This window comes from Strix aluco, chromosome 3, assembly GCF_031877795.1.
Source record: "Strix aluco isolate bStrAlu1 chromosome 3, bStrAlu1.hap1, whole genome shotgun sequence".
Lineage (NCBI taxonomy): Eukaryota > Metazoa > Chordata > Aves > Strigiformes > Strigidae > Strix > Strix aluco.
In genome coordinates, this window is record NC_133933.1 from 115474433 (window position 1) to 115487368 (window position 12936).

Below are 12936 nucleotides of genomic sequence, written 5' to 3' on the forward strand. Positions count from 1 at the left end.
TACACTGTAAATTACTGTAAGCAAAGGACAATAAAAATATACCGAAGTTGAACAGTACTATAAATTTAGATATGCAGACCACTTCCACTGTTTCTACTAACAGCTGGTCCTATACTGAATTTTTCCATCTAGAATTATTCTTTGCTTCAAGTAAACATATCTGGCAAAACAAAAACCCAGCATAACTATGCAGGCTCCAACAGAGTTTAGTTTGTTTTGAATTTGGTACACTTGAGCGGATCTTAAACTGTCCAAGAGATATTCTTCCCTGGCTAAGCAAGTCAGCTTCATACTGAGAAATTATACCGTCTTTGTAGTATCTAAGAATTTTTGACTGATGTAAATCCCAGCATTGTTAACCCACTAACTGGGGGGAGGGAGGGGATGGGGGAAAGCATAACGTAGGCTACCAGAATTTAGAAATTTAACTTTGAAATCCAATCTCAAAAATACATTAGAGAGTGTATTTACTTACTAGTATCTGAGCTAGAGACAAAAAAAACCCACAACAAAATAATCATACTATAGGATGGACACATAGTTTTGTTCAAGTCTTTTGACTGCACTTGGCCTTTTTAACATATTGAAGTTGGCACAGAAAAACAAATCCAAGAGCTGTCAAGTCCTCCCTCATTGACAGGGCTATAACAGCATTTTGCCAAATGGCTCCGTCTGACAAATTCATATTTTTTTAGGTTATGGTTATTTCAAAGCACACAATATTTCTAGTCCTCAAAATGCCATCAGGGAAAAAATTTTTCTACTATATTATCAGTGCCCCAAAATCCTGATATCAAGACTAGAGTGACAAGCAAGGGTCAGCAAGGAAGAAAACTAAACAAGAACAGACAGTCTGGGAAATCCCTTATACCTCTTTCTAGCAATTAAGCTGTAGACCTGCCTGGTGCTGGCAGAAATCCCCAAGTGATTCTGAACATAATGGGTTTTCCTTTTGTAAGTGGACATGTGACAGCATGGATCCTGCCTGGTGGAAGGATGGAGCCCAGGAGGAGCTCGGTCAGAGCTGACATTAGCTAATACGTCTGTCATTGTTATCATAGCAGACCCCAGTATTTTTTTCCTTCTCAAGTGGCTATTCCATACCTTCACAGATTTGGCTGAAGAGCAACAATCTAAACACTAAAAGAGGAACAGTGAGGCTGTGAACCAGGATTTTAATGGTCCCTTTTAGGTGCTGGCAGAAAGGCAAAGGAGATAGTGGCAGCTGGGATGTGTTAGTACTGAAGCCAGGACCACACAGCTCTGCACAAGCAATTGCACCTCCAGCATGAGGTCTCCTCAGCTTTCTCCACTGTCAGTGCATTGATACCTTCCTTCAACTCTTTTGCAGATTCTCTGGGCTTGGACACTTCAGATGGGCATGGCATGCTAGGATAAATATCTAGGTAAACAGACATTCAAAGCTCTTTTGAGGTTAATCACTATATGAATCCATGCCAACATCTTTGGAAGAGCTTGCTGGTGCTGGGGTTCAACAGCTGGTTAGGTAACTTTTATTATTTTCTTGACCTTACTCTCTTCCACTGGAACTAGAGAAATCTGACAGAAAATAGCCCCCTTCGATTCATTTTCTTTCTCCTCCTTACTTGGAAGTAACCTCTGTCTCAGGCCTCAAGGAGCAGATGCAGTATATGCCAGAGATTTAATGTGATGAGCATACATCAAGCTCCCAAACTGGTGCATGAAAGGATGGTTTAAATCAGGCAGCTCAAACAATCAGAAAGTTGGATCTGTGCTTCAGAACAGCTCTATCCAGAGCACAGATCTTGTAAATTTTCAGACGTGTTTAGACCTAGGAGAAATCTCTAGGCTAACACCAAATCAAATCAGAGCCACAAAGACAGCTGCTATCTGAAAGCAGTGCAGTCACATTTGAGCAATAGTGTGCTCAAGCTCTACTGAGAAGTGCAATCATACTGTTTCCAGAGTCAGCTTAGAGCTTTGATCACTGCCAAGGTTGTACACTTTGGCCCTACAGTGAACTGGAAGGGACAGCATTTGGATTACAGTTCCACTTGTAATGGTGAAATTTAATTCAACATCAGTAAATCTAGTTTTAAAGTGTCTTTATGCATATGTCTATATTGCAAGCTCTCATTATAGCCAGTGGAAGTCTATTCAATACTCAGGGGCATCTGGCAAGTGACCCAGTTGACACAAAGGTATATGCTTAGCAGTGGGTCAACCAAAATGCCCCCGCAGGCTCTATTGTCTACACTGGTCAGATATCCACTGACTATAATTGGAACTTGACATCTGGCTTGAAGGCAGACACTTGGATGTAGGTATAAATGTATAAAAGACGTTTCATAAGGTAAGACCCAGCTAAAAACGACAGAGAAGATGAACTTGACCATAAAAGCTTTTGGCTTCAGCCTACAAGTTAAGTTTCTGGACTATGTGCCTCTTACCAATGAAAACTGAAAAACAACAAGACCAACAAGCACAAATGTACTACACACACAGGTAATACTAAGGTACAAAGACCACTGTTATTCATAGTATTACTGAGAAGTTTTTAATGCTTTTTTTAAAGCAGACTAACACACACTCCCCATCTCTTTTCCAAAACACATACTCTCCTTTAAATCAAACAAAAGCACCATCACATCAGGAAACTAATTTACAGGAAATGTTGTGCTTCACTTCTGTGTCTGCAGTACAAAGAAGAATCACCAATATGGTTTATTCTTACTTTGCCTATTTAATTCCATTTTGCTCCTATACAGCTCAAGAAATATAGGTTTAAGTTCATTAGATAAAGCGAGAACACATATAGACCAAACTTTCTATTTTTAAGGACTGTGTGACTACTCCACCATACAGGTGCCTCTCTCTTTAGCTTTCTCCTTCTGGAACATCTAACATAAAAGCAAATAAGAAAGAAGCTAAAAGTTAAATTCCACAAAACATTCAGATTTTCCTCACAAAGTGGTATCAGACTGTGCCAGGCATGCAAATACATCAGATACAATTCAAGTTTCATCATACTGTCACGAGTGGTAACAGATATTTTAGGGGAAAAAGCAAAAACAACCCTACAGCCATCAAATGCTTTGTGCCCTTCAGACAGAACAGGAGGCAGCAGATAACACATTCATGGTTTTAACAGACACAACTGTTCCCAAAATTCTCAGTTTGCATGATTAAAACATAGGTACTTATATATCTGTATGTGTGCCAATACACATGCACATGCCCAGCTTTCTCCCAAAGTTTAAAAGGTTGACACACTTAACTTGGAAAAAAAAAGCCACCCACAGTAACAGATACAGTACCACTTAGGAAGACAAAATGAAAAGATTATTTTTCTCTTACCCAGAAAAATCAGCAGAATACTGTCCATAATCAAAGATATAGACTCTAGTAATTTGGCACACAGTGAGGTATCCCAAAGCAAAAACAAAACAATACCTGGAAGGAGAAAAAAAAAATCTTTTCAATTAAAAGCCATAAACATGTTACCATTGGATAAACTACCTTTTAAATAGAGTTTAGTCTCCAGTTATTTTTAGTGTAAGTACACCTTCATTCTGACTGGGTTTTTTTTGTAATATTTATTCTATGCAAGCACATAAGATTTTTTTTTTTAAAAGCGTGCAGCACTAACTTACAAATTCTGTTGTCATTAGCCAAAATATTCATTCAGATAAAGCAGGCATAGGATTTATCATTTCAAGTGCCACTGTAAAACTGGAAGTCCTATAAAGAGAATCTGAATGAATCTGTTAAGTTTGGGGGTTTTTAGTTCAAAGTTAATTTTTGTCTATGAGTATAGAAATCTGGCAAGTTATATGAACATTGTTTCCATTGAATGTATTTCTATACATTCAAAATTCAGCAAGACAAATCCTACTGCTGCTGTTTTCAAAGGAACTAGAAAAGGCAATTAATTTTGAAATACACATATTAAAACATATCTGAGTGAAAAAGGAACAGGATGCCTTTATGCCTCCTGTTAAACCTGGTCCTCAGCAAACGTAAGAAAAACATAGATAAGAACCACCTTATACAAGTATGATAAATTTAATATTACATATCATTTGTTCAGGTCAGGGTTGGGATTCTCCCCCCATCCCCCCTTTTTAAGACATACAACACTAGTGAGAACTGATTTGCAATACACCTCAAAATCTGCCAGATAATCTTTGCAGTCACTAACTATGGTGAATGCCAGCAGAGCCTTTAGGACCTTACGTATGAACTTGAGTCTTGAACTTTTTCACATAACTTAGGAAGCATTCATGGTAGTGAAATCAAGCACTTGTTTCACGTTCACAAGACTAATGTACAACCCCTAGAGCAGAGCATATTATACATTCAAAGTCCAGTTGGAATCAAAATATTCATACACCAAATGAAAAATCATGACTAGGACTGGATTTAGGTGAACTAGTGAGGGATAATACAGGAAGACATTGAAACATGCTTTTCCTTTCTTCTCCAAATAAGATTCTTTGCAAAAAAAGTGTTAATAAATTCTAAAATTTTAGAAATGATTCTTCAATCTGAAAGTTGCCACACAGAACACTTGCAGTTTAACCTTTAATTAGGAATTGTACTAAATATAAACCATTTAATATTTTAAAACATCCAACTTTCAAATTACAGATTACTCCATGTATCAGTAGCTAGATTAAACCACACTTGTAGTTTAAAAAAAATGTTTAGAGTGCCTGTGTTAGCAATAGTTTATTTTCTGTTTTCATGAATATTAATAATCCAGTAACACTATTATATTGGGTGGCTAATCAGTACAAAAGTGTTTATAATAAGAATCTAAAAAATTACACAATAATTGGCTCATAATTATACCAAATTACTTCAGCAAGAAAAACAATTTAACATAATAAGCAGTATGTAGTGGACTGCAGGTATCAGGAATATGATATAATGTAGAACTCTTAAAAAAGTTTGGAATTAAAATTTTCTTGAGATATTTTCAGAAAAACTACTACCACACCCCCCTCCCCCAAATCACCCAGGTTTCACACAAATGAGGGATATGTGGGTTTGGCTTGCCCACACAGAAATCAGTCTCAGTGTTTCCATTCACTAAAAAATTCAGTAAGATTTTCAGCTTTATCAGCCTCTCGATTTACATACTGAACAATCCCAGATTAAAAGTAACTTGTTATGTGTAGATACTTACATACCCACCCAAAGATACCATACTAAGAAGCCAAGAAAAAATAAAATATTGCAGTTTTCTTTAAGCAAATCTCATTTTATCCCCACTGGCAAGATCATGTACTTATTAACAGTCTACTCACAGTACATTGCAATAGATATAGAATAAACACAATTACAAAAGTAATGGTAACTTCAGCTTTCATATCTTAAAATGCCATCCCTAGCAGCAGTACATACTTTGTTAGGACAAGAAACACACTTAATACATTAGTGGATTAGGTACAAACCCTCAGAAACTGGTATCTATTTTCTTCCACCTACCTCATACAGTTTATGTCATAAAACATTTACACTGTTTTTAAACAAGACATTATGAAGACTTCCTTTTGCAAGCAGAAAAGCTATGCTGATAAGTACAACTGTAGAAAAACTAATAAATATCCTAAAAGAAAAGCACTGAGAAGTCAGGAAACTTTAGGTTCTTTTCTATATAGTCATTATGATACAGTTCTGCAGCATTATGTGAACATACATTGCAAATTCCTGCCCCACTGAAGAAACAGGTCATTATTCTTGATATCTTCTAAAGGCTTTGCATTCAAGTTTAAGACACATCCAGTGATATTACTTATTGCATACCTTCCACATGTTGCACTCAAGAAGTTTGGGATTTCCCCATGAGCACCTCCTCAGTTATTTGCCATGCATTCAAGAGTTTCATAAAAATTGCATTCCTCTTTAAAACGAGTTTTAGTGAAACTCAGTGTTGCCCCAGTTCTACATATATGAGGAAACTGAGAAATAAAGAGATTATGTGGGTCTGAACACCAAACTGGGGAGATGCAAGGTCAATTCTTCGGCAAACTTACCTTTTTTTAAAGTTGACAGGACATCAGCAGTACATTTCAGTCTCACACACAAAGCACTCTCTACTTCTACAAATCTAACCACAGGTGTTCCATGAAAGGTGAAAGATTATACTTGTAGCTAATGCAAGTAGTTTAAACCACATTGTAGTGTCCTGCACTTCAGAACACAGACCGAGGCAGCAATGCTTTCCAATTATAGAACAGTGAAAAGCGTAGGCCAGTTTAAAGGTGACTGCTTCGCTTGCAGGTTCCTGTGGCTTAAATGTCTTTCAACTTCTACAGCAAGTTAACTTTCTGCAATGAAATGACTGGCCTGGTAGATGAGGGGAGAGCAGTGGATATTGTCTACCTGGACTTCAGAAAAGCTTTTGACGCCTGACATCCTCATAGACAAGCTGATGACGTATGGGCTCAATGAGCAGCCAGTCAAATGGATTGAAAACAAGCTGAATGGCCGGGCCCAGAAGGTGATGGTCAGTAGCACAAAGTTGAGTTGGAGACCAGTAACTAGCTGTACCCCAGGGGTCAATATTGAGTCTGATCCTCTTTAACATCTTTGTTAATGATCTGGATGATGGCACAGAGCGTAGCCTCATCAAGTTTGATGATGACACCAAACTACGAAGAGTGGCCAATACACCAGAAGGTCTTGCTACTATCCAGAAGGACCTCAACAGGCTGGAAAAATGGACTGATGGGAACCTCATGACAGTCAACAAGGGGAAGTGCAAAGTCCTGAACCTGGAGAACAACCACCCCAGGCACCAATATAAGCTGGTAGACACTCAGGTGGAAAGCAGCTTGGCAGAAAAGGACTTGGGGTCCTTTTGGGATCTATGGACACCAAGTTGAACATGAGCCAGCAACATGCCCTTGCAGTAGAGAAAGCAAGGGGAAGGGACAAAGCTTTCCCAACATCTTTAAAGGAGAAAACATCATTTGAAATGACACTGGAGCAGGAATCCAGTTAGCACCTTGCCTTGAGGAAAGACAGAAACATCTATCAGATCTAACATCTCCTGTCCTTTCCAATATCATTTTCCAACCCAAAATCTAACTGGTATGAAAAGTCCAGTTAGAACGAACAGCAACAAAATGAGAGCATCCTTTCTTGCTTTTGTGTTCATACAGCATTTCTCTGGTTTTGGTATCTGCTGACCAAAATGTCAGCCACCTGGGTACATCCAGATGTCCTTCGAAATAGGTGCATCATGACCAACACGGTATTTCTCTCAACATTTGGTTAGTATCCTTACTGATTTTATAGTGCAGAAGTGGAAGAAAAAAAACCCCACCACCCAACAACAAACCACCTTAAACTTCTTGCTGAGATTCCAGATTCCTTTTTACAATATAAAACAAAAAGCTGTCTTCCCACAGAGAAGTGAAACTTGATGCTATGCATTCACAAAACACAGCCATGAATTTTAAGTATCCTCCAACTATCTCAGCCACCAGCTCCAAGTTACACACAGCCTGGGAGACTTCAGATTTTTAACTGATGAAGAAAACAGAGGACCTTGCAACCCATACAATGCTTTTCACCTTCCACATGCATCTCTGCACACTAGCCATGCCACATTGCATTCATCACAAAATTCAAAACAGATCTGAAAAAGCTTTGGAAACTTTTTAAAGTATTCCTACTGCATGTTTCCTATCCTTTTCAAAGTCTCAGTCACCAAAAACACCCCTTAGATCAGAAAACTGAGTAAGGTTTTGCAAAGTTCAACCACATGAAGTTTTATCCAACTACAACAAAATTAATTACAGGTTGTACATGAACAGAATGGTTTTACGAAGGCTAAATTTTTACCTCAAATAGGAAAGCAATTGGTCTTAAAAGTCAATGTTACTCTATACCTGCTACTCAGTGAATAATGTTCTTGTGAGCAGAATGACAATAATTCGCACTGGACATGAACAACCAGAAGCAAATTACAATATTGTTATTATTACAAATAACTTTAAGACAAACCAACCTGTAATTAATATTGTACTGTAATAAAAAGACACAAAGACATTCATTTAGACTATGTTTGAAACTAATTCACAGGATCTTTATCAAAATGACCTTACTTTATCTATCAACAGATGCAAAGTCAGACATGTCTGGGAGACATTACAGTAACTAAGTAGCAGAAAGCAGAACAGATTTTCGTCTAACTTCTAATTTAAAGTTTTAAAAAAATATTTTAAGCAAACAAGACTAGGTAACCTATTATACAGGAGGATTTTTCTTGTGTAAGTCAAAGAGCTTTTAATTCTAACACATTATACACAAACAATGTATAACATACTGTATACATATATATTACAATACATAGAAAATATTAAGCAGCCTCTTGACGTAGTACTCTACAGAAGGTGCTCATCAAGAGAACTTCTGTTTAATTCTATTTAAAAAAATGCAAAAGAAGCTCTTATTAGCAAAAATACATTGCCCTGTATAATTACTTCTTGTCCAGTCATTTTTTGTCAAGTAACATTAATCAACATAAGTATTCAGGTTTTTTTACCTGCATATATATAAAGCCAAAAAGCTTCCTTGTATCTGTACATGTACATATACACACACACACACACACGGACAGTTCAGTTCTTTCACATTACATGAATTTTGGTTTAGTTTCCAAACATCTTGATAGAATTTGATATACATTTTCTATTACACTTTCTACTGCTAAACTGGAGTAGCTGCATTAAATAGACTTCTGAAGCACCATTTCTGCTGATGCAGAAAGCCTCAATCTCATCTCTGTACTACCCTTCTTTTTTATTGTCCTCGCAAGTTTAGCAGAGCCAACAGAACATTCACACCAGCGCTGCTCGTTTACTTCAGTGTAAAGTGGTCTGATTTTGTGAACAGCTGAGGTTTTTTTCCTGCAGGCAAAGCCTTTTTATCCAGTATTGCCTTATAAATCCATTCCACATGATACACCTGCTATCCTGTCCACCACATCATCTGTAACAAGAAGGACATAAAGGGCCCACATGAGTCGCAGTACTAGATTAAGAGAAGTTTCCATCTAGTCCAGGATCCAGGATCATGTCCTCCCCAAAGAAGCAGCTAAAACAGATGCCCAGGAAAGCAGATGAGTGGAACAAGCACAGAAACGACTTCCCAATGCTCTCCCAGACTTAGAGACTTCAACTCAACCACAACATCCATGCATGTAATAACCCTCAGCATACTAATCTATCAACTTTTTGTTCCAAAGCACACCCTCATCTTTGCCACCCTCTGTGGCTCCAAATACATTTGAGAAAGATCTATTAATTTCTACATTGTCAGCATAACTATCTACAAATTTGATAGCACAGAATGGGCCAGCAGAACCTGCTTATATAAAGCTTCCATATCTTTATATTCTGTGGTTTAACAGTAGAATCCCCAGCTTTTACCTGTGTGTCTCAAATTTTGGGTTACTGGCTAAGGAAGAGCAAGAACATCTTTGCCAGTCAGAGAGGGACCTGGGGGTGTTGATTGACAGCCAGCTGAACATGAGCCAGCAGTGTGCCCAGGTGGCCAAGAAGGCCAATGGCATCCTGGCTTGCATCGGAAATAGCGTGGCCAGCAGGGACAGGGAAGGGATCTTACCCCTGTACTCGGCACTGGTGAGGCCGCACCTCGATTACTGTGTTCAGTTTTGGGCCCCTCACTACAAAAAGGACATTGAATTACTCGAGCGTGTCCAGAGAAGGGCAACGAAGCTGGTGAAGGGTCTGGAGCACATGTCGTACGAGGAGCGGCTGAGGAAACTGGGGTTGTTTAGTCTGGAGAAGAGGAGGCTGAGGGGAGACCTCATCACCCTCTACAGCTACCTGAAAGGAGGTTGCAGAGAAATGGGGATGAGCCTCTTTAACGAAGTAACAAGCGATAGAACAAGAGGGAATGGCCTCAAGTTGTGCCAGGGAAGGTTTAGACTAGATATTAGGAAGTATTTCTTTACAGAACGGGTTGTTAGGTGTTGGAATGGGCTGCCCAGGGAGGTGGTGGAGTCCCCATCCCTGAAGGTGTTTAAGAGCAGGGTCGACATAGCGCTGAGGGATATGGTGTAGTTGGGAACTGTCAGTGTTAGGTTAATGGTTGGACGGGATGATCTTCAAGGTCTTTTCCAACCTAGACGATTCTGTGAACATTCATAAGTTAATTCTGGAGCTTTGTACCAGCTGACAGGCAAGCCGGGCTGCACACAGGCCCAGGCTAACCCTAACATACATTAGCTAATGGTATTTGCATAACCAGGGGTGGGAGTTGCATTTTTGTTTGATTTTACACTTTTGGGGGACTCAGCATCTTAGTCATAAAATATCTGGTCAGGTATCTAACCATAACTATCTCTGTGTGCACAAAATGGAGCAAAAATAGAACTGTGACCTTGACAGAGGCACGCTCTGGGAGATGTCATAACAGCTTCTGTTACTTTAAGCTCTTCCCATGGAGTGGAAGGACAACAGCACAGTATGCTATTTTGCTGGAAGAAAGTTAAACCAACCAATCAACACAGGGCACAACAGCTAGTTGGCACATACGACAGATTTAGCCTTGACATAAAGGTTTAATGTCCAGTCAAGATCCACTCCTTCCATTATGTTAGGAAACAATACTTTTTTTTTTTAAAAAAAAAAGTGTAATTAGTCGGTTTCAAAAGGCAGACCTGTCTACCACGTAACATTACACTGCTTTGATTTTTAGAAAAGGTGACAGAATAGCCCAAGTTTTCACATGCCCTATGCTAAAAACTGCTCCCTGGGTTTTTTTGCTTTTGCTACTGCTTGTGCCAACATAAAAAACCTGAAAAAAATAAATTCTTGTCTATAGGGTCAGAACTGAATTCTTATCAAAATGCAGCTATATTAATTGTCTTAATTCTAATGCGCATAATTAGTTTTCATTGTTCACATGGAGAAATTCAACTCTATGTAGTTAGAACATACAATATTTGCAAAACTTCAGGGGGAAAATATACATCAAGCAAAAAGGTCCAAAGTGCCAAAGCTAAGCATCTATCTAATTCTGTAATCAAGCACAAGCCAATAAAAATACTGATTAGAATTAGCTCCGTTTTGACTGTTTAAGAGTCACAGGGTAAGCTAGCCTGCCCCAACCAGCTGTTGTTACACCAAGAAGAGATTTCTATTTACACAATTCCTGTTCAAACTATGGACACACTGTTCACATACATCATTAGTATTACGTAGAACATGGATCGGTTTTATGACATACTTTGTAACACAGAGTGTGTGGCCTTAAAGTCCCAATCCTCTCTGTATTTCAAGAAACTGCTCTCTAAAATGTAAGCAATATTAATCCTTTCAAGCCAGATTGAAGCCTTCTGATCCACACACTAGCCTGTCCCTTCTGATTACTTCAAGCAGAGATCCAAAATGCATTGAAAAAGAAAAAAACACCACCAACAAAAAAAAATACAAAACCGGACTGCCTATGAGCCCATTTCCAGAGAAGAAAGCATTCATATCATCATGCTTTGGTAATGACCAATCCAGCTATTCCATCCTTCCTCAACCCTCAGCTAATTTTGGGGTCTGATAGCCATTTTAAAGAAAATTTAGCAAGTGGACAGAGTTCTCCAATATTTAGAACCAACAACTGTCCTACACAACATATGGCACAATAGCTGCATGCAGCCTCCAATGCTACTTATTTGGCCCGCCTATCGCTACGACACGGTGGTTTACTGAGCTGGTCAGCATGTGCTGGTCACATGGCAAGCCACACCTCTGGATTGCTAGTATCTACATTGGGTTTTGCTCAGCCAGTAGAGAAAAAAAGCTATCCAGGCCCATTCGTTTCCTGCATACGAGACACACAGAGCCATGGGACACGAGGCTTCATTAGTTCAACTGCATCCAGAACCATTTGCGATGGTTTTGCTAGTTTTGTTTACTACAGATTCACTGTAGACATTTTCACTTGCCTAATGTATTTTGATGTTTTGCTACATAATGGCAACATAATGGCTTGGTAAAGTAAATCTTTAATCAAGCTAAATCAAATGATCATTCCATTTATAGCTACAGGCCATATTCTAAATATAACACTAATATATGACAAATACAAAACCAGTATTCTTGTCAAAAACGTATACTAAAAACTTGGTATTTTCCACATGCTCCCTAAGTTTATATTCTCTCGTTTTCCAACATCTCACACCCCACTCCCTCCAAATCTGGAACATCTCAAGAATGAGGAGATCAGGCCCAAGCTCTTGTACAAGGGAGAAACATCATCTACAACTAAAAGGGGGGAAGGGTGCTTTCACTTCTTCCCTGGGATGGAAGGAACACGTTGTGCACTTTATTCTTCCTGTAAGTCTCCGAAGGAACATGGAACCAGGAAGGGTGGGAAAAGAAAAATTGATTTTATCCCTTATCAGACTCAAAGCTGAGAGCTGAGGTTCACCGTGTCCAAATTCTTGATGTTAAACTGAGATGAGACATGAGAGGTCACCTAAGTTCTCTCTCACTTGAAAAACCATAGCGTGTCATACCAATCACCCCTATTTCTGCAATCACTCGAAACTAACAGTAAACAATGCAGATAAGAGCACCAGATCTGACCTTTATATTTTAGAAAGTTGACAACAGTACATAGCACTTCAAAACACGCACAAAGAAGAAAGCCTAACGGCTTCATAACACAAAATACTTAAAGGCAGAACTCCCTGATGCTGGAATCTGCCTTACAAAACTCAGATGAAGGAAGGAGATTCTTGACACATCCTCTGACAAAGATGATTTCTCATAACTCTGAAATAAAATAGCTGCTAAGTTCCACAAACACATCTATGCCGGCACTGTGAATGTTTACCCATTTTTCTATGTATTTTTCTATATAATATTTGCCAGCTATATGATGCTTCAGCATCACAGCATGCAAATGATTTTA

At 38.7% G+C, this 12936-nt stretch overlaps 1 protein-coding gene across 1 annotated transcript in view; it reads right to left on the bottom strand.

The window, feature by feature from the left end:
- MBOAT2 (membrane bound glycerophospholipid O-acyltransferase 2) overlaps positions 1-12936 on the bottom strand; it is a 96562-nt gene that overhangs the window by 35142 nt on the left and 48484 nt on the right. Inside the window, exon 4 of the mRNA XM_074820019.1 lies at positions 3340-3435. Within this exon, the coding sequence (XP_074676120.1) occupies positions 3340-3435 (96 nt within the window). The remainder of the gene's footprint in view (positions 1-3339; positions 3436-12936) is intronic.